The sequence below is a fragment of the Colias croceus genome, chromosome 26 (assembly GCF_905220415.1).
Source record: "Colias croceus chromosome 26, ilColCroc2.1".
NCBI lineage: Eukaryota > Metazoa > Arthropoda > Insecta > Lepidoptera > Pieridae > Colias > Colias croceus.
Genome location: NC_059562.1, coordinates 5,981,045 through 6,004,055, shown reverse-complemented (window position 1 = coordinate 6,004,055; position 23,011 = coordinate 5,981,045). Strand labels below are relative to the sequence as shown.

Below are 23,011 nucleotides of genomic sequence, written 5' to 3'. Positions count from 1 at the left end.
TTTTTTAATAGATAGAGGGATTAAACAGGAAGTTTTAAGGATATAATTTATTAGGTCAAAGGGTCGTTTGGGTTCTCTAATGGCATTCCACAAGGCGTAGTATAGTTTTTTTAACAGCTTTCTCTTCCAGGTGAGCTGTGCACAGAACCACGAGCGCCAGTACGTCGAGCAGCGAGCCAGACGCTGTTCAGCTGCATCGGCGCGCACGGCACGCTGCTCAGCCGGCCTGCTTGGCGCGCGCTGCTCAACGTGCTGTTCCCCATGCTGCAGCAGGTGTGTCACGCTAGTCCGGGTCACGCTAGTGAGGGTCAAGCTAGTCCGGGTTACGCGGGTCCAGGTCACGCTAGTCCGGGCCACGCTAGTCCGGGTCAAGCTAGTGAGGGTCAAGCTAGTCCGGGTTACGCGGGTCCGGGTCACACTGGTTCGAGACACGCTAGTGAGGGTCACGCTAGTGAGGGACACGCTAGTGAGGGTCACGCTGGTTCGAGACACGCTAGTGAGGGTCACGCTGGTTTGGGTCACGCTAGCTGTGCACGCGCTGCTCGCTCAACATTCAAATCATTCAAACCGTTTAATCGTTGTGATACATTAAATAGCGAACTAGGCACAAAATCGTGCTAAAAAATTTTCCGAAACAAAACTCTGCCTTTGCGTCTATAAGGCATAGTTTTCAAAGAACGTATGCAATAGATTTTGTAGTTTTGACGTTACGATATGCAACTTATATTTTTTTTTTATAGGACAAGTATGTAACTTAAAAGCTATTTGTTTTTTGAACGCAATGCACATATGCGATAATTAACATACTAATTTTTTCAGGTTCAAAAACAATCGAATATTGCCAGCTCAGAGAAGGTGGACACCGGGGAGCATATTCTCATACACCATACCAGGAACACGGCGCAAAAGCAATGGGCTGAGACACAGGTATGTGAAATGTTGTATTTAAAAGCTTATAGACTACAGGCCTATGTTGAAAAAATTATGGGTCATTTGAACCACCAGGTCCATCCTATCTAAACGATATAAGAGCATAAAATAATAAGATTCAGCACTATGCCGTCACTTGTAAGCTGTGCACCTGAGTGCAGATGAAAATTCGAAAGTACAGGTAGAGATTTTTTCCCCTTGTCACCATGATTTTTGTACGTCGTTGCGGAATAATGGATTAAAAACGGTATAGAAATAGTATGACACAGATGCCGTACAAAAATGGTGGTCTACAAAATCAGAATTTATTTTTATTAATAGAATATACAATAGAAAATGCAAAAGAACTATGGAGTTTCTTGCCGGTTCTTCTCCATAGATACTCCTTTCCAAGGTGGTAAATGTAAAAAATGTTACGTCGATTCAAAAGTGCTTTTATAAGAAGTCTAATTTAATAAATAAATGTTTGAGATTGAGTTTAACCCCCTTTTACAGGTGCTAACATTATCGGGTGTATCACGGGTCTTCCATTCCCGTTTCGCGTTATTAACCACGGTGGGGGATTTCCCGCGGTCGTGGACAGCTTTATTGGACTTCATCGTGGACTTTGCACTTAGGAGGAGTCATGAGGTACGTTTTTTTTAATTTTATCTTTTTAGTATTTTTTGTTAATGGCAACGGAAATTCATATTCTCTGAAATTTTCAAATGTTTAACTATTACGGTTCATGAGATGCAGCCTGGTGACAGACGAATGGTTAGAAAGATAGATAACGAAGTTTTATTACTAGGGCCCTGTTTAAGCCTTTCGGTACGGAGCCCAAACACCCAATTGAGTATTTTTTTTGTTTCCGTCTGTTTAAATGGCCATGTTTTGCTGTTTTTCTTATCCAATAAATGTTTCCCCACACTCGATGCGACTAGTACCCTTATAATGTTTTTTGTAGGTGTCGGTAGCGGCGTTGAAGTCGTTCCAAGAGGTGGTGTCGGCAGCGGGGCGGGCGGAGGGCGAAGCGCCGGGGGCTCCGGGGGGTGGGGGAGGTGCTCGTGTGTGGCCCGCTGCTTGGGCTGCTTGGCGGAGTATAGCCTCACGCCTGCCCGCCGATACATACACGCCTGGTATGAATGAAAGAAAGAAAATACATTTATTTGTACAACGATCTGGTCAAATAAGACGATCTGGTCAAATTAGCTTGGCCACATCATGAAATGCGACCTGAATGATTGATCATCTCATGATATGAGCAAATCTACGATATGGCCACGACATCTACATTAATTATTAATATTATGACATAAAAAATTAAAATTAACTTAAATACGGTACGAAATGGATAATAACCATTCAGTGATTTGAGAATATGAGGACATTCAAAAAACACTCTCCACTGATCACTTGGGCACGTTGATTGATGTTAATTTCTTCACTAGCTGTTTTTAAGCTATTGCATAGCTTCTATCGCGGGCCTTGAGCGCAGGGACCGAACCGAGAAATTCCGTAACGAAAAAACCTCACGCTCCCCACTCCGACGGGCGGAGGTGTGGCTTGAAGGCATAGCATGCAATAGCTTTACCGCGGCAGTCCCCGAGTGACACACGTCGTTTTTGTTTATTAATTAAGTTGACGATCCGGCTCGAAGGATCACTACTTCAAAAATATAGTAATTTTGCGAAATCACTATTATACAAATTTTGTTACACTTTTCAGTGTCTGAAGACGGCAAACCTCCGGAAACGTATTCCCCGTCACTAAGCTTCCTCACGACGCTGGTGCAAATATTCCCGCTCATATTCCAACATATTAGACCCACGTGAGTTATTCGTTGATGTTTTGATCTAATTTTTGAAGTAGAACTTCTTTAGGCGCGTTGAGAGTAAAATTTCAAGGTCGCGTCATGGCAATACCGCACGTCATGGAATACGATTTTGTTATCTTTGAATCTTTCTAAAAAAGTTTCACTTCTGACACGTGTGCTTGCCACACTCTTTTTTTAATGTAATATCAAAGGAAAAAATACTTTTAAATCCTTATGACTAGACGTTCCATTTGGTATTTATATTGCATTTATAATATTAAATTTATATTTTACAGGTTTACGCCAAAAGATGTGGAAGCACTGGGCGAGTGTCTATGCAAGGTGTGCAGCGTGGAGCCCTCGGCCTCCACCCTCGACGGGCTCGGGGGCGGAGCACCTGCCAGCTTGCACGCGTTGCACTGCCTCGACACTGTACATAAGGTGATGATACTTTTACAGTACAGTATGTAGTCAGTAAATAAACTATACATTTATTTTTCTAGTTAAAATGTTTTGTCTTTTAATAGACTTTAAAATATAGATTCTCAATTTAGCATTCAGTCTTTTGTTTTTTGTTCTTGTTAATATTTTAAACTGGAGTATTAATAAAAATATTTTACTGATCATAAACTCTTTACTTTCTATTTCTAAAATTAGCAGTACCGTGTGTTCATAAAAAACTGACAAAAATAATTGTCAACTTGTTCAATACAACATCGTTAATCTTAAAATACTTTGATATTATTACAGGAGGCACTGATCCGCCACGAGCTGTTGCCAGCGATGTTCTCAGCGCTGACGTCACTCGCTGAGGTGGTCAGTTCTCAGCCAGCAGCCAGTGCACGCTGTCTCTCAGCGGCCGCGGCGCTGTACAGAGCTGCGCCGGCGCCTAGTGCGCATATATTGCCGCATTTGTTGCAAGTAATTAATTACTTTTTATTGTTACAATCTTAGTGACATCTCGACACTAGTTAATTACTATTATTAGTTATTTGAAGCTGAAACAGTTTCTGTTGTTAGCAATATTATTCGTGATTTGAATCACAAGGAACTGCGTATAAATTACAACGAAGCTATAATTTTTTTTAATCTGTATTAACAAAATTTGGTCCTTCGACTCAATTTAAAAAACTTAAGTCTATACTTTTCTTTAAAATGTTTAGTCAAGAAAAATAACGATCGTTAAAATGTTGTACAATGTACATAGAGAGAAGTTTAAATATTAAATGATTGATTTCCGCAATTTTTTCCCAGTCTTTGCATTCAGCGGTGAAGAAAGGTGGTCCAGAAAAGCGCAGACGAAGCAACGAGCGTGAGAGAGAGCAACCAGATGAAAATACACAGATCTCTACATTATTACTGCAGGTATGTTTGTTTATATTTTATGATATTTTGTTTCATTTTCTTAATGACTTTTCTTATTAAACTTTATAGAAAAAGTTATTTGGTAATTTTTATATTGAAAGTGGATATCTTACTCGACTACTTTAAAAAAAAATAAGTTTTTTAGATAGGTATGCCAACCCGCACTTGGCCAGCGTGGTGGATTATGGCCTGTACCCTCATAGGAGGCCCGTGTCCCAGCAGTGGGAACGTATATGGGCTGATGATGATGATGATGATGATGATGTTTGTTTGGTATATATGTCTATGTTTCACATGTGTCAAAGTCTTTATATGATTTTTTTTCAATTCTATTTGTTTATTTATTTTGTATATATATATCGCCTGCTATAGGTATTGGCGACAGGATTGCCATTGGCCAGAGAGAATCCGGATGAATACAAAGAGTTTTGGGACGTCCTGCCTGATGTACTGGAGACATTTATGTTTGAACCTTCGTAAGTATTGATATTTTTAATCCTAGAATGGTGTTTTTAGCTTGAGAAATAAATAAATTTCAAGAGGAATAGATAAGGGCATTGAAACTTTCTGGCATATCAAACCCGCCGCCATTTTGATTTTTTTTCAAAATCGCGGCGCACGATTAAAGTGCTAGGTATGGATAGAGAATACATAGACAAACAAAAAATGTCTAATAACATAGTACCCTAAAGCGTCACATTACCGAGATATTTGGAGGTAAATAACAGTTTATTGGAAGAAAGTAGGTAGATTCATTACATAAAAACATACATACATTACATAAAAATGTAAGTAATGTAATGAATACCTACTTTCTTTTTGTAATAATAATAATCTACCTGGGAGTGATTAGTTGGAGATAATATCATGCATGTAGACACGTAATAAGTCTATTTTTAGTGTTTGTCGTACTCATAAGTGAATATTTACCTCCAAATATCTCGGTAATGTGACGCTTTAGGGTACTATGTTATTAGACATTTTTTGTTCGTCTATGTGTCCTCTATCCATACATACCACTTTAATCGTGCGCCGCGATTTTGAAAAAAAATCATGGCGGCGGGTCGATATGCCAGCGTCCATACAAAAAGTTTCAAACCACTTTATTGAATATTCTGGCATAAAATCGTATAGTTAAATCGCTATGCTGCAACGTGAAAGACATACATACATACATAAGAACAAAACAAAGGAACATGGACATTGTACCCATGTTCATGGAATAAAATATTTGAATTTGTATTGGAGGATTGGATTATTAATAAAGGTCTGTTTTAAATGAGGCCTGAAATAAAAATGCGTTCTCTCACGACGATCGTTTATTTGTGACTGACTTAATCTAATTACATCATAACAACAGGATAATATGTTGGTTGTAAAAATATATTTGACAGTTATGATGGAAAGAAATATTATATTAATTTTATGTAGGTTTTACATCGTTTATAGTAGGTCTTAAGTATTCGTTTGTTTGTACAGGGTGGGGGGTGGTCGCAGCGCCCGCGACGTGGTGGGCGTGGTGCGTGGCCAGCTGCTCGGAGCAGCGCCCCGCGCGCCGCGCAAGGCCGCTGCTCACGCGCTGCTGCTCGTGCGCCGCGGGGCTGCTGCGCTGCACGACGCGACTGCTCGACCCAGTGAGTATAGAACATACTACATGACACAGTATACACTACATACTACACGACATAGTATAGAACATACTACATGACACAGTATACACTACATACTACACGACATAGTATAGAACATACTACATGACACAGTATACACTACATACTACACGACATAGTATAGAACATACTACATGACACAGTATACACAACATACTACACGACATAGTATAGAACATACTACATGACACAGTATACACAACATACTACACGACATAGTATCGAACATACTACATGACACAGTATACACAACACGACATAGTATAGAACATACTACATGACACAGTATACACTACATACTACACGACATAGTATAGAACATACTACATGACACAGTATACACTACATACTACACGACATAGTATAGAACATACTACATGACACAGTATACACAACATACTACACGACATAGTATAGAACATACTACATGACACAGTATACACAACATACTACACGACATAGTATCGAACATACTACATGACACAGTATACACAACACGACATAGTATAGAACATACTACATGACACAGTATACACAACATACTACACGACATAGTATAGAACATACTACATGACACAGTATACACAACATACTACACGACATAGTATAGAACATACTACATGACACAGTATACACAACATACTACACGACATAGTATAGAACATACTACATGACACATATTCAATACATCCAATATTCTAGACGCCACATACAACAGGCTAATGATACATGCTACACGATACACGCAACTAACAATTTAACATAGGTAAATACATTCCACGTTCTACACGTGACACCATGACATATACCTCCATAACGAAAAACAGTTTTATAAGAAATAATACACTCAACACTATCACGGCATTTTCATAACAATTTCATGGCATTTAACCCTTTGTTGTATGTTATGTGCACCAAAACATTCACCTTATCTAAAGGAATTCAAGACCTGTCAAATATTAGACACACACTACACTCTTCGCGATATATAAAACGCAATACATATATGACGATCATTTTATTTGAAATAAATGTAAGATAAATTATATCTATACAGAAAATGAACAAGACCTCCGTGAGCGTGAAGAATTCGCGCGCGCGTGCTTTGAGACTCTGCTGCAGTTCTCCATGCTCGAAGATGCCGATTCTATCACCGGCAATGAAGGTATACATTATTGTTTACTTAATTATTTAAATTAAAATTAGCAAAGTTAAATTTAATTCTTAAAATTATCATTGTCAGAATTAGTAAAAGTATTATGTAGAGTTAGTGAAATGTCTATCTAAGAATTAACGTTATCAAATTGGATTATGTAGAATTAAATATTCCTCATCAGCCCGCTTTAATATTTACTTTTTCTCGATTAGTTCTTATGTATCTCGCTATGATTAGTTTTAACATGAGTTATAACGTCCCAAAATCGTTTACAATTTTAGTTAATACAAATGCTTTAAAATATGAAGACAAGCATTAAAATATATAATTTTATCAATTAAATAGAAGATGCTGACCCACTGGCTATAATGCCGTTATTGGACCGGTTTCAAGAGGTCATATCGAAATACAGCAGTGACGATGAAAACGCAGAGACATTAACTAGGTAAGTTAATTTTATTTATGAATATAATATGTATAATAAAATCAAAAGATAGTACCTAATACAAACTGATTATTCACGTAATACAAACTCATTATTCAATTGGTGTTCTTCAAGGGTCATACCTCGGTCCGGTACTATTGCTAATATTTGTAAATGACAAATATATATTTTTTTAACCTTTTTCATACGGCTATGGGTTACAAACACGATGTGGTTTACAGGCAACAAGTGTCAGAGATCTCGTTCGTGCTAAAAGCAGTAGCAACACTAACAGAAGCTATGAAACGCGCGCCGCCCGGTAAAGTGGACACCGCCGCGTGGCATAAGTTGATTGGTTTGTACTTTTTGATATATTTTTATTTTAAGTTGGTAAAAGAATGATGTAAAGGGTGGGATACAAATTTTAAGAAGATCTTATTATAGTCATGAGAACATAAGACGAATACAATAAGTTTTTAGTTCAAAAAAAAACGTTTTTTTTGCCATTTAAACAATCTTGTATTCGTACGTTCAAGGTAATTATTGAAATAAAATTAGAATAAATAGTGGTAGTCTTTGTGGATCCAATTAATTTATTTCAAACTAAGTTCGATCTGAATTCGGGCTGTTTTAGTGATGAGTTTATTTCCGTATGTACATCTACACTAATATTATAAAGAGGAAAACTTTGTTTGTTTGTTTGATTGTAATGAATAGGCTCATAAACTACTGGACCGATGTTGATGAAATTTGGCACAGACAATCTTTAGACCCTGTTACGGTCACTTTTTATTGCAAAATATGTACCACGGGCGCAGCCGGGGCGGACCGATAGTGTTAAATAACCGTGTGTTTATGTGTAATATATTATATTTGTAGGTCTGTACCCGTGGGTGGTGTCGCTGGCGGCGGGCAGGGGTTGTGGGGGCTGCGGGGGTGCGGGGGGCTGTGGCGCGGCGCTGCGCGAGGCGCTGCTGCAGTTCGGCGCCCTGCTGGCGCCCCCGCCCGCGCCCTAGCGCCGGCTCTACACCATACACATCTAGAGCACGCGCCTGTGAGCCGCTAGCTCGCTGCAGCCCGTCGTCAGCCAACGCCCTACCCCCTCCCCATATAGATAGTTATACACACACACACACACACAGACTCGTAGATGATTCACTCTTGCGTACTAATATAGTACAGTGCAGATGTGTGAGTGACTAGTGCACTTGCTCACATACTTACGAACATATTATACACATACTTACGAACGTACTATGAAGTTAGTTAGAACTAATCAAAGTGATCATTCCATACACGTAATATTTAGTTACAGTTTAGTTTTGTTTAAATTTTTTCTCATTCAACAACATTCCATTATTCCAATCCTATATTTTGTAAAATAGAAGTACAATTTAATTAAATAAATACTTTATTTACACCATCATTACACAACACTTACACTTTCCCCTTTTTATCTTATAGTGCTAGTCCCCAAAAATAGAACAATCTAGAACAAATATCCCCCCCCCTGTGTTCATTTAGTGATTTTTGTGTTTTTTTTAGTGTATTTAGTGTTCCTAGTGCATTTAAAGTGTGGCTGGCGATGAACAAGCTTATAGCATAGTGCGATAGAACCTTAGTAACGTGGGGACCTTGAGTGCGCGCTTGTGACCTCGGCTCAGTGCTTTGAGAACCATTAGTTATTAATATAATAGACTAGCGGTCCGCCCCGGCTTCGCCCGTGGTACATATTCACGTTTTCTCTACATAAGAACCATCTTTGAACTTCAAGGAATATTATAAAAAAAGAATTAACGAAATCGGTTAAGCCGTTCTCAAGTTATGCGCTTACCAACACATTTTGGGATTCATTTTTATATATAAGAAGATATTAGATATAGTTAGATAGTGGTTGGCTTGAAAATCGAAATAATTACAGTAAAATTACTGCATTTGTAAAGAACTATAAGATATATAATTCCATGGAATATTCTTTAACAGTCAGTTTCAAGAAACACTGTGAGCTGAGATTTAAGATATCCTTGTCACAAGGACAACGAAGACTTGTATTTAATCTATAAAAACTATGTTTGGCAAAATAGCTATTATGTCTATTACGTTAAGGCTCTATTTTCTCAATGATCTTTCCAAAGTTTAGGTAACTTTATTTCGACTTTCAAGCCTTATTATTATTAAGCAATATAAATATATTAAAATAATTAAATTATTAACTGTATTCCACTTTAACACTTATGTATAGCCATACTTAGTTATAAGTCATTTTATAAATAAGAACGTTCAATATTTATGTTTGTATATACAGTATATTTATTGAATTGTATGAAATATCGAGCTGGAATCTCGATGATTTCTTATTGTGTACTAGCTGTCCGCGCGCGGCTTCGCCCGCTTTGTTTAAAACCTAAATTATATACTAATACCTTCCTCTTCAATCACTCTATATTTTAAAAAAAACCGCATCAAGATCCGTTGCTTAGTTTTAAGGATTAAAGCATACAAAGGGACATAGGGACAGAGAAAGCGACTTTGTTTTATACTATGTAGTGATTCCAAAGAAACATCACATTTGTACAATTTCTATATTGGCTATGACATCTTACGCTGAGCTTTTGGCTTAAAGAACGTACGGGTAAATCAAATTTATGTAAATTTGTCCGTATTTAGCTAAGTACTTTGAAAAATGTGTTTGCTATTAGTGCTGATTTACACAGGGTCAGTAGACAAGTTAGTTGCGGCGCCGAATTTCGGCGCCGCGACTGACTTTAACTGTTTACATAGACTTCAAGCCTCTGTACTGACTTCAAATCTGTTTACACAGGGTTTTTTTCGGGTCAGCACTGATTTGCCTCGAATTTGTAGTCAGTTACTCAGTCAGTAACTGACACAGACACACTGACAGTCAGTAGTTTGGGTCAGTAACTGACTACTGACTCGTCTACTGACCCTGTGTAAATCAGCTATTATGTATAAGGTAGATTCCATAACATATGCTATACTATATACGCGTTTTATGTAAGTCATGCTATATTAAATATATTGTATTGTATTGCATTATTATATTATAGCATTGTACCGAGTCAACTTGATTTTTAATCCATTGTACGAAAATATTTTCAATAAATAATTTTTAGATGAACACATTAATCTTTATATTTAGAGCTATAAAAGTGTCTGTAGTTTCACTAAGTGTATTATCTTAATTAAATAAATCACATAACATGCTGGTATTAAACATTGAGATAATATTACTTCGTATGGAGGAGACACCACGAACAAAATCTGTGCGCCATTTTTTTGCTCTAACTAGGTTTTAAAAATTATTATCTAGTTAGGTACTTGCCGATGAAAGTTATTTTGCACTTTTCCGTATTATTTGTATTATTTGTGCAATATCGTAACACACACGAAGGCATATTTGATGCGTTTCACTTTAAAACAAATAAAAAATGAGCGTGCAGTTACGCCATATGGCGTATGTTGAGCGGAACATAACTGACGTAGGCGGTGTCGTCTCCATATGTATATCTCAATGGTATTAAAAATGAAATTTTACCACCTAGATAGTAACAGAATACAATCTTATTCATTTTGTAGTATTTAATTTTTTCGTGTTATCTTTACAGTAGAAATAATTTTTCAACACTTAATGCTTAGTCTTCAATTAATGTAATAATCAAGATGTCTACTTTTTTTACCAGCTAAGGTTTAGTCGAGCGAGTTACTAGCATCATATAGTGTGTAGAATGTAGACTTCCAATAAGCAGTAGTTAGTTATATCCAATTTAGAACCCTTATGCCTCCTCCACACTACTCGCGAAGTTGAACGAGGTTAGACGAATAGAATAATGTAGAGAGGCACTTCGGCTTACTTCGTCCAACTTTACCTCGCCTCGGCCGACTTCCGTTTGTTGTCGGTTTTTGCGCCCGAGTCAAAGGGCACGAAGTTACCTGAAGTTCGTTCTGAATATGAACGTATGCGCTCCTCGCGAAGTTGAACGAGTGTGTAGTGTAGCACCGCGGACTTCAGTCAACTTCGGCCGAGTACTTCGCCGAGGAACTTCGCGAGTAGTGTGGAGGAGGCATTAGAGCGGTAATGATAAGGTTGTTGGCAACACAGGTTGCGATTTCTGCCAATTTTGTCTTAAAACATTTATCGAAATAAAGTATAGCGCACGAAAACTAAATTGTACTTTTGAGGTATGAAATTATGCTATTAATTGGTAACTCAAACTTCCCTTCTTTATTCATATTTGTATCGTTGATTAGGTAATGGTGAGAAATTGTTAAAGATTGATAACTATAAAAATACGCGATTAGTTAGTTTTATAATACATATAAAATCTAATTTCATCTTAGGCCTATGGGAAATTCCATTATTTTAGAAATTGAAACGTTGCGTTCTGTTAATGGTACGGGAGCTAGCAACGTTTTAAAAAAAGTCATTTTAGTATAGTTGGGTTTTTGATATACTGTTTCTCTTGCTATTTCGGTTAGAGTCCGGGCTGTCTGGCTGGCCGCAGTGGTTGCGTTTATTAGTGCGCATCTTATCTGCACAGGAAAATATCCTTAATTTAAAGTCATTTTTTAATGCGTAATTTTTAATCTTTTGCCTTTAGATAGATCCATCAGACATAATTTTTTTATTGCAAGACGTTTTTTTCGTTGTAAAATAGGTGCCATACGCAATTTTTATTTCAAAATAACTAAAATGTCATCGAAATAAGTGAAATACATCAACATGAGTCCGCTTATAAGGTAAGTAATAACTTTATTATTTATATTATATTATCCTTTTTTAATACTTATATTGAATAATTATTAAACTAATATTTTTAATAGATGGTTTCATATTTATTACACTTTTGGGTATAAATATGAATTTGATGATATTTGTATTTTCTAGTGTTTGATTTTACGCGAGTATTATACATTTTGAAATTAAAGACTCGGGAAAATAATACAATGAATAAATCGCATTTAAAATCCGTTAAAAAGTCTTTAATTTCTTGATGATATTTGGTTTTTATCAAGTTTACATTAACGTCCTATTTGTGGTTCGTTGGGAAAAGAACGCAACATGGTAGATTGTTGCAAAAAAATTGTAAATAGTAAAATGAATATTATATATAGTATAAGTAACACAGTGATTACTTATCCTTCACGGGGACTCATCTTTGTAGAATTTCACTTATTTCGATGACATTTTAATTATTTTTAATTAAAAATCGCGTCTGGCACCTATTTAACAACGAATAAAACGTCTTGCAATAAAAAAATTATGTCTGTTGGATCTATCTAAAGGCAAAAGATTAAAAATTACGCGTTAAAAAATGACTTTAAATTAAGGATATTTTCCTGTGCAGATAAGATGCGCACTAATAAACGCAACAACTGCGGCCAGCCAGACAGCCCGGACTGTAACCGAAATAGCAAGAGGAACAGCATATCAAAGAACCAACTATACTAAAATGCTCACTTGTCAACGTTGCTACCTCCTATACGATAAGTTCAAAAGAACTGTGTTGTCAAATATTTTTAAGTTACCAAAATTTCTGTATTATTGCAATAATGAATACTCTTAAGTAATATGGTTTAAGTGACAATGTAATACATATTGATGTTAATTTTTAAATATTCTATTTAAGTTAATATTTGTTTATTGTGACTGAAATAAACTGTTTAAATGAATAATCATTTCGTTTTACTTAATTCCTTCCTTTGAACACTTAAAAAATATGTGAATTAATCATACCTATATTTCGTAAAGGTGCTACGGTGCATTTACATCAAACGAGCGAATACTAATTCTAACCCCATTATGTCAAATTATCTATTGTAAACAAGCGTAGAACATTCATTCGTTGATCTTAGTGCGTTCGTAAAGATTCTATGCAATTTCTTAATACTGAAAAACACTGAACATAAGTTTTCGTTTAGGTACACTAAAAGATCCCGGAAGAATGCTCTTGCCCTAGCTCTATGTTCGTTTTATGTAAATGCACCGTGAGACAATTGCTAAACATTCTGCATAAAGATATTCTACAAGACTTAAAAATATCTATTTACCAATCAATATTTATTGAAAGCTTTGTTGGGTGAGTAGAATTTGAGACAGAAATAAAACACCGATAAAGTGATAAAAATATTTTATTGAACAGAATTAACTAGTATAGTAGTCAAGTACTGTACACACGCTACATAAACGAGACCAGAGTATCGGTCTCTTAATTAATATAAATTATATAATTTAATCATTAAAAGCACCTCCATATTATTCATGAAAAACAGTGTCCGTAATTTAATGCTGGTTCTGTACGACACGCCCGAGCCAAGGATTGTTGGTGTGGTGTTGGTTTTTTACTCAGAGGCGGCTGTGTCGTTCGCCGTGCGCACTCTTGATTCACGACCAAAGAGTAGTATAATAAATACTTAATTAATATGTTCACGTCTATTCGATTGATTAAATGGTTCGGGCGTTTCTCACGCAGCGTCTTCATGATACATTACTATAGAGGTTTACAAAAGTTAAGTGAACGACTGCAGCGATTGAGTCATCTTTTCATTTGTTTTTGTATTTGTCAAGAGGTTTGTACGAAACAAAAATTTAACGAAAACAATTCCCAGATAGCCTGGTGATGGGCCAGGGCATGACTGTTTTTTATAATTTTATATGCGATGGTTCCGTACTTAAACCATCTTAAAGTGCGAGTAAAAAGTTGGTTAGAAAAACTGTAAAAGATTTTTGTAATGTAAAATTTTGCATAAATATAAAATTATGTATCCATAAACGTTTAATCGATATTTTCGTATTTAAACTACATGCTCGTTCTTTTGCATAAATTATAAAATGCGGCAGTATGTTTTTATTTAATTTGCATTCTATGAGAAGTGTCTTATTTAGTAGTTAGGGGTCCTTGTGGGGTAATTGGGACAACGGACTGTGTATACATACTTCTGATCGATTTTCTTTTTTTAAACAAGTAGTTGATAAGGCTTCCGTGTCGTGCAAGACTTAAGACATATTTCATTTGTTAGTCTCCACCGGGAATCGAACCCAGGAGTTCTACGCACACGCGTTCAATGTACCAAGGAGTCGGTAAATGTGTTTATGTGATTTTCTTGTTGACAATATGTTTCTCTAATTGGTGGATCATAGAATATAATAAATTGCGTTATTTTATGAATCATGAAGTATCTTTTTGATTCACTAATTTGCGGTCATTTGACTTTTTTTTTAACCTTAAAATGTGTGTGTGGTTCTGGGTAAAAATAAAACGAGAAAATGTGCCATATCATTTATTTTTTTTAACAAAAATGATTGCAGTCAAGTACACGGTCACTACTCTACGTCTAACAAGTAACAATAGATTCGAAAATACAGATCTGACGAACAAAGGAATGTTTGTATAAGATATTAAAGAGCTTAGAAATAGATAAATTTATCAAAAACATTGGAAAAAGTAGTTTTTATTAAGTACGACAGATAATAAAATAACTGCAATCGGAATGTATTGTTAGAGCTAGCGCGCAAGAGCAACTTTTGTCTCCGCAACTATTTTGTATCTCCCGTCAACTGTATGGGGAGTTGCGTCGCTACGTGCGCGCACTTTCTTACTAGCCCATAGAGTTGATGGGAGAGACAAAATAGTTGCGGAGACAAAAGTTGCTCTTGCGCGCTAGCACTTAAAAACAAATGTTTTAATCATTTCATCAATTGCCCATTCAATTATTATTTTTCGAGTATTTCTGCTGTATTTCTAATTCATTTGATTAACATATTTCCTCTGTATTATAATATTAAATTATTACAAACAATAACGATTAAATATATCTAACGTCTCACTGCAATATCAAAATGGCACTATATTTGTATAAATGTGAAATTAATTGTTCTTAATAGGAATACAAATATTCGAGCACGTATCATTGGTAGATAGTCATAAAAACTGAAGTCTGTTGATACTAAATTTTTTCACTAAAACTACATTTTAACTAAGTAAACAATCGAGAAAAAATATTTAGATAAATTTTTAAATAAATAATTTCATTTGCATAAAAAAAATATTTTCTGTATAAAACCATTCCTAGAAAACCGTAACTCAATTAAAACAACCGTATACTTACAAAATAACTAAACTAAATACGTTTATCAAACACAGAAACCTTGGGTGCTATAAAAATAACTTTATTCAATAGTTTCACTATATCCCATGTAAGTAAAAAACAACTAACGCCGAAAATAATATAATTGTAAAACAGATCTTTAAAAGATTTAAATATTTGTTTAAAATCTAACTAACTAGTAAGTAGGTAACGGATTTGAGCTTGACGTATTGCACATCCGATAAAAATAACAATAGTTTAAGTAAATATAACAACATCAGAGAAACTACAATATAATTAAATATATTTTTTACTATTTGTTTTTAATTAGAAATATTGAGACACTAAGATAAAGACATAAAATGATCCCTTTGATTTTTTTCTACATCGATAACAGTATAAAAAGATAATAAGAATAACTAATAGTCGAAATTATTAATTTCCCAAATTCATTGATTATATTCATGGTCAATTAATTTTGTTTTAGTTAAATTTATTTTGATATAAAAGAACCTCCTTTTTTGAGGTCGGTTAAAGACTATCGTTTTAGTATTCCATGATATATTTAGCCTCAATTTCAATACAGTTTTAAAAGATTTGGTTTAAGCTCAGATTCATTGTATAAATAGCTCTGAGAGTATAACTATATAGGAAACAGCTAATAGTAAAAAGATTTGTTTCTAATAAATATCGAATACTTTGGATATGACAAAACGTTTGGGTAACAATATCACTAGACTCAACTATCATTAAAACTACTCAACTACTATAGTTGAAATGTTTTATAGTACGATGCGAGCTTGTAGAGCCAACTTGAATTGAAATTATAAATATAAAGAGGAATTACGTAAGAGTTGAAAAAAATTCGGCTCGAAGGACCACGCATTTTGGTCCTTCGAGCCGGATTTAGTTTAAAATATTTTTTTTTGTTGGTGAAATTTTTGTGATAATATTAAAATAATCCTAAATTATGTGTCATTTAGTACTCTAAAAGTTTGCATCGTACAATATAAGTATAATAATTATTGCTCTCGATAATTGATTAATTTAGAAATTATATTTTTGATATTTTTTATTCATTCACCGTTCGTGAATTTGATTTGATTATTTCATTATTCAAAATTATTGTGCGATAGGATCAGACAATACACAACAAAGAAAACATACATAAAATACACTTAAAATATAAAAGATTTTTAAAAGGTAAGAGAGATATGAGAAAAGAGAAGATTAAAGTTAAACAATATTAATATATAAAAGATCCAAAAATAAGTACATACCAAATGTAAGTGTAATATCGTACATTTATATTTTATAACATTAAAAATAACTTTTAACACAACTATTATTATTAAAGTTCCATTAAACGTTCTTACAGGAATCGAAAAGACTGGAACAATATTGGTAAATCGTGTAAACAAATATAGTATCTGGGTACAATATGAATAGAGCTTATTATCGCATATCTCAGGGTGGCAAGTTCATCTGCAGGTTGTGCAGGTACGCTGATGTCGAGTTGAGCAATCCGATGCGCTGTTTTTGCTTGCGCTGCTCTGTCATCTGGAAAAAGCAACATTTAAACAATATTATCATCTAAATGCCAATGTAATGGTCATTGTAATTAAAACAATTTTCATTTTTAATAAAAATATTTTTTTTTTTAAATGTTATACGCATCTATTTGAGAAATGTGTTATGCAGCTAGCTGTCCACTTGACCAAAATGTTATGCTGCTCGCTGTCCACTTGACCAACGTGTTATGCAGCTCGCTGTCCACTTGACCAACTTGTTATGCAGCTAGCTGTCCACTTGACCAACGTGTTATGCAGCTCGCTGTCCACTTGACCAAAATGTTATGCTGCTCGCTGTCCACTTGACCAACGTGTTATGCAGCTCGCTGTCCACTTGACCAACTTGTTATGCAGCTAGCTGTCCACTTGACCAACGTGTTAAGAAGCTCGCTGTCCACTTGACCGACGTGTTATGCAAGCTTGCTGTCCACCTTAGCAACGTGTTGTGCAGCTCACTTATCTTAGCAACGTTTTTTGCAGCCCACTTATCTTAGAAACTTGTTATGCAGCTCGTTGTCCACTTGACCAACGTGTTGTGCAGCTAGCTTACCACTGTACCAACATGTTTTGCAGCTCGCCATCCACTTGACCAACGTGTTGCGCAGCCTGCTTACCACCTTGGCAATGTATTGTGCAGCTCGCACAGCTGCTGTACCTGGTCGCGCAGCTCGGTGAGCAGGTCGGTGAGCGTGCGCACGGCGAGCTGCGCCCGCTCGAGCTGCGCCTGCAGCGCGCGCAGCTCCAGCTCCCCGCCCTCGCCCTCACCGCCGCCCACCAGCGACAGCGCGCGCAGACGCGGGAACCAATCTAAGTTGTTCGACTGAAAAACATTTCGGACTTTCAATAAGCATTTGATAACGTATTCTATGAAACATATCCGATTAATAATCAAAATAATCACAAAAAAGATGCAGGAAACACAACAGTGTGCCCAATATAAGAGCAAAGATATGCATGGATTACTTAATAAAGGATAGTGGCTTTTAGAAATAAAAAAATTGCTCAGGTGTACCTCAAGGTTTAAATAAGGTCCACTTCTATTTCATACATACGATAATGACCAAATTATACAGCATGTTAATAGTAAGAACTCCAACTTACATACGTAACACTTATACGACTTACTATCTTTTTTATCGAAAATATGCGTTGATGGAATACGTTATCAAATGCTTATAGCTTGTTAAAAACAGATTGGTCCGATTTAAATCGGCTTGAAGGCATTAAATATCTAAATTAATATCTATATTTTTGAAAAATCGTCTACGGAAAGTATTATGTGTAGTAAATTAGATGTATCAAGTCATTGATAGAAAACATAAACAAAATAGGCCCTACTCGTGAGCCTTGGAGAACCCCGAAGTAGTTACAAAGGTAAAATGAGTAGAGCGATTCGTAACCATGTTTGAAAATAAGAATTATTATTGTTTAAATATATTGCAAACACTGCAGCAATAGCCAGCATGCATGTCAACAGCAGCATGAATCCTACAAATAATCAATTTTATCAATTGCATTACCAAAATCCATATACATTGTATCAATTTTAGAACAAAATCTTCTGAAAAAGAGATTTCCCTGCTACATTGAATTTCAGAAACATAGACAAACATTACCTTGATCATAGAGTGTACATAGCTCTCCGGGCCTGTGAACTCCGTGGGGTCCTTGACCCGCACGAGCACCATAAAGTGCAGGTAGTGCCACATATTGTGTTCGCTCTTTATGTGCTCTTCGAATGATACTGTTTTGTTGTCGAACGCTGATCTGTTTAAACCTGTTAAAATGCTTATATATTAACTAGCAAATCAAAGGTTAAAGAAGTTTAGCATACATTTATAATTGCATCTATATGATCGTTATAATTACGGTTTACGGTTTAAGACATTTATTTCTCAAAAAGATTACATTTGAATCACTTACAGAGAAATAATAATAAAAATTATAAACATGTTTGCTCGCTTATCGTTGTACGTAGTAAGTACTTTGTTAACACAAATAGAATACAACAAGAAATAACAAAAAAATGGGCGGTAATTTTTATAAACATAATTTCAGACTACCCCAACGACATTCTAAAGATATAAGGCTTGTGTTCTAGTTAAAGATATGCTGGTCGCGGAAGAATTCCAACCAATACCCGCGGCCCCATCATTAAAGCGGCTCGACGGAACACAGTGGGGTTTTAGTCGGTAGGAATCCGACATAACCCACGGCTCCTTCCCCGGGGGCAGTGGGTATCTTTGGAAGATTTCCCCACTTTAAAAAAAAAAAAGGTAAAGATATGCTATTTTCATGAGATATAAAATTAGTTTTATTTTTGTTAACACTTTGTTTTTACTAAATATTATATAATATGTATTTTAATAGTAAAAGTATAATTTATAGGTTTTATTTATGTTTATTTTTTATATTTATTTATTTTTTTATTATAATATCTAGTTTAAAAGATGTTTCTTTAGCAATTTCTTGAAATTAGTTATCGATTTGGCTTCTTTAATATTTTTAGGCAATTTATTATACAATTGAACTGCTTCGAATAAGATACTCTTTTTCCCGTAACTTGTCCTGGTACAGGGCAGGGCTATATTGTTTGCGCGCCGAGTCATACGGTTTGTGTGTTGTATATTGGTGGAAAAGTTAATTAGAGAATGAACATTTTTAGTCAAGATTTTTTATTTTTTATAATTGACAAAATTTATGCCAAACTAAATTTCTGACAAGCTTGAATGTCATAAAGTATTAAATAATAATAAAATTTCCTACTGTTATAACAATTTCTAAAACAGGTAAAAATATTTATAACATTTCAATACAAACAATCAATCAAAACTGTCCTCTCCTCAACAGTTCTGTAGACAGAGTTGACATAAAGTTAGTATTATAAGAGAACACTAGACATAATAAATAAGCAAAACAAAAGGTACCCACCGCAAATAAAGCAAGTATTTTTCAAAATAAGTTCCTTCTGCTGTTTCTCGCTACGCAGATCAGCGAAGGTGTCGATGATGACACCAAAGATGAGGTTCAGCACAATAATGATCACCACGAAGAAGAACAGCAGATCGTAGACCACACGCGCCACGAATAATGGTTCCTGGATAAATGTTATTTATGTAAAGAAAAAGGAAAATTTTCAACGATTTTCAAGAAAAAATTTTATACTTTATAAGCGAGTAGTGTTCACTCTACATTTTAGTGAGTGAAAAAAAACGAGATGGTAAACGGTTTTTAATCCGTATGAATAAATTAATATTTTGATACATGTAGAATTTTATTAGATAAGCCTTTTTATATCAGAGTTGGTAAGTACCTGGTAAGATACCTGATAATAAACAAAAACTATAAAGGGGCTGTTGGCTTTTTAAAAATAATTAAGAAGAGCACTGTTCTGTGTGTTCTGTGGATTCTAGTTTTTTTTTTTGTTACACAAGCATATAATAGCCTCCTAAATACTTACAAAGCTAGCGGGCGCGCGCAGTATATCCCCGATCCCACCCCCATTTCTCAATCCCTGGTTAAGTGTAGTCACAATGCACATGACAAGTGAATCACAGCTGCGCTCGCGCAAGTCACCTCCTACGGACACTATGCGGGAAGCTCTAGTGCGGTACTTTGCAGATGGGTCGTCATCGCATTTGTCCACTTCGAAGCGAGGATCATCATCATCTGCAGGTAGTATTTGAGAAATACAATTAAAAATACACCCATTACATATAAACAGCTCAAACTTGGAAGAATATGTACATTAAAGTCGATCTTATAATGGATTTTTTGATTTATTTCAGAATTATTACTTTCACTCAAGAACGTTAAATCACGTTAAAATCTAAGTTATGGCTAAGTGTCACGAAAATAATGTTTATGATATAAATCAGTACGAGAAATCATGTTTATAACGTAATTAATCAGCTCGAGTAGCCAGAATGAAACCCTACTTATTTACACACTTCTTGACAATAAGAATTCCATAAATTTTCAACAGTATAAACTCACTTGATTAAAAAGATATATCAAAAAAATTTATGACCAATAATAGCAATAATTTGACGAACACAAAGTACAACAAACAAACAAAATTTTCATTTTCATTACAAATTACTCACCATCCAATCTATCCACATTGACCAGGAAATCATCCCGGAAGAACATGTAGCCCACGATAGAGAACATGTACACGAGCACGAGCGCTAACACGGCTGTGAGGAGGATGGAGCGCCCGTTGCGTGTGACGGAACGCATCACGTTTAAGAGGGTCTCTTCGCGGTATACTATGTCGAGGAGCTGGGGATTTAAATTATCAATCATGAGACAATATTATAATGAAATTCAAGAGCTATTGAAAATATTTTTTTAGAACAATTTCCACAAAGGAAATAAATGACATTTTTGTTTATAATGCTTCCTAAGTAAAACATAATTTTGCCATTAATTATAAAAAACTAGGTGTCATAACTTACCAAAACAGAAAAGAAGAACGGATGACAGCAGATAGCCAGGAAGCAGAAGATGAGGTAGACCCCGTGGTACAGCAGTTCAGGGTCCGTGATCACGTCCCGCAGGGATTTGGATAACGTACCCTGGTTGCCCATTATACTGACTAGGTGAATACCTTTTACTACTATCTGAAATATAAAAAAGTGTGGGTATTAAAAAAGACGCCAAATACAACTACTTAAATAAATCTTCCAGCTAAGGGTAATTTAAAAAGGTGGTTATCGCCTGAGAAACTCGAGCCCGCGACTCGTTCGAGTTTCTCAGGCGATAATAAGTTTTATAGTAATGACAATAAAGTAAAAATTCATATGACACGGAAACTGCGCTCCGCTTCGCTGCCCTTCGCCGCTCTTTCGGTGTGAGTTGACCCTAAAGCATCTAATCTCTAAATCATCGCATCTGTTCCAGTTTTTACCATTAACAAAAGGTTTTAATGCTACTTCACGAGAAGACTATGAATTTTGTAACACTTACAGTAAGCATTCCCAGCAGCCATAGCATAGGTTCGGGCCCTAGCAGATATATGAGCAGTACGATAACGCAAGCCGCTAGGGCCCGTAGCGAGGCCCAGCTTGGGGCCCACGTGACTAGGGCCGCGGCCAGGCAAAGTGCTATCCATACCACCATGGATAGGTGCTCGTCTAGTTCTGTAGACATATTAAAGTGATTGCAGATCGAATGAGCATTTTATTCCATTTATGATGATGAAAACTTATAACTTTACACAGGATGTTTCGAAAATCAATGTCCTGCCGGCCACAAGTTATAATCCGATTACATTTTCATTTCATTTCATGATTTTAAAAGAGCAACTATGGAGTTTCTTGCCAGTTCTTTTCCATAGATACTGCTTTCCGAATCGGTGGTAAATGTTAAAAATATTTATGTAATGACGATTCGAAAGTGCTACTAAATAGTAGTCTAATTGAATAAATAAATGTTTGAGTTTGAGTTTGAATTGATAGAGGACAGTAAAAAATAAGGAAAATGTCCATTTTTCTCACAAATGGCTAAAAAAAGACACAAATCAAAATATTTATTACCAGTAACAATATTTTCAGCTTAGTGACCACATACCTGGATTTTCTTCTTGAAACGGATAGAAAAATGCAACAATGACGTTTATGAGAACAGCGAAATTGAACAGAATGTTGCTCCAATACGACATGTACGATGACACCCAGAAGAGGAACGGTTGACCTGGAACATTGATTCTTTTCATTATTTTATATTTATAGTAATTTAGAAATAATTGCTAATCTAAAAATGCTGCAGTTTTTTGAACAAAACAAAATTAACATAATTTGTTTACTCTCAATAGATAATTTTAAGGACTGTAAATTTTCAAAAGGACAACCTTTCTTGTTTAACTGTCAAATGATCAATAAATTATAAAGCATAGATCATCTATAACAAAAACAACAGTGCATATGCCATTTACCTCTCGCTTCCTAGAATAAACTCCGTAACAATCTACATCAACCCCTAACCCAAATC

At 35.4% G+C, this 23,011-nt stretch overlaps 2 protein-coding genes across 2 annotated transcripts in view; one reads left to right on the top strand and one right to left on the bottom strand.

The window, feature by feature from the left end:
* The window catches only part of LOC123703447 (protein MON2 homolog), a 37,785-nt gene extending 27,659 nt beyond the window's left edge, over positions 1-10,126 (top strand). Inside the window, exons 25-38 of the mRNA XM_045651441.1 lie at positions 131-273; positions 820-927; positions 1,426-1,560; positions 1,877-2,048; positions 2,638-2,740; positions 3,022-3,166; positions 3,476-3,646; positions 3,980-4,090; positions 4,463-4,566; positions 5,570-5,724; positions 6,818-6,925; positions 7,262-7,361; positions 7,583-7,695; positions 8,220-10,126. Coding sequence (XP_045507397.1) covers positions 131-273; positions 820-927; positions 1,426-1,560; positions 1,877-2,048; positions 2,638-2,740; positions 3,022-3,166; positions 3,476-3,646; positions 3,980-4,090; positions 4,463-4,566; positions 5,570-5,724; positions 6,818-6,925; positions 7,262-7,361; positions 7,583-7,695; positions 8,220-8,356 — 1,805 coding nt within the window. The 3' untranslated portion in view covers positions 8,357-10,126. The remainder of the gene's footprint in view (positions 1-130; positions 274-819; positions 928-1,425; positions 1,561-1,876; positions 2,049-2,637; positions 2,741-3,021; positions 3,167-3,475; positions 3,647-3,979; positions 4,091-4,462; positions 4,567-5,569; positions 5,725-6,817; positions 6,926-7,261; positions 7,362-7,582; positions 7,696-8,219) is intronic.
* Positions 10,127-16,340: 6,214 nt separating this feature from the next.
* LOC123703602 (inositol 1,4,5-trisphosphate receptor) overlaps positions 16,341-23,011 on the bottom strand; it is an 84,150-nt gene continuing 77,479 nt past the window's right edge. Inside the window, exons 50-58 of the mRNA XM_045651688.1 lie at positions 22,592-22,714; positions 21,989-22,161; positions 21,478-21,642; positions 21,124-21,301; positions 20,478-20,686; positions 19,949-20,114; positions 18,634-18,794; positions 17,673-17,837; positions 16,341-17,006 (exon numbers count right to left, since the gene is read on the bottom strand). Coding sequence (XP_045507644.1) covers positions 16,914-17,006; positions 17,673-17,837; positions 18,634-18,794; positions 19,949-20,114; positions 20,478-20,686; positions 21,124-21,301; positions 21,478-21,642; positions 21,989-22,161; positions 22,592-22,714 — 1,433 coding nt within the window. The 3' untranslated portion in view covers positions 16,341-16,913. The remainder of the gene's footprint in view (positions 17,007-17,672; positions 17,838-18,633; positions 18,795-19,948; positions 20,115-20,477; positions 20,687-21,123; positions 21,302-21,477; positions 21,643-21,988; positions 22,162-22,591; positions 22,715-23,011) is intronic.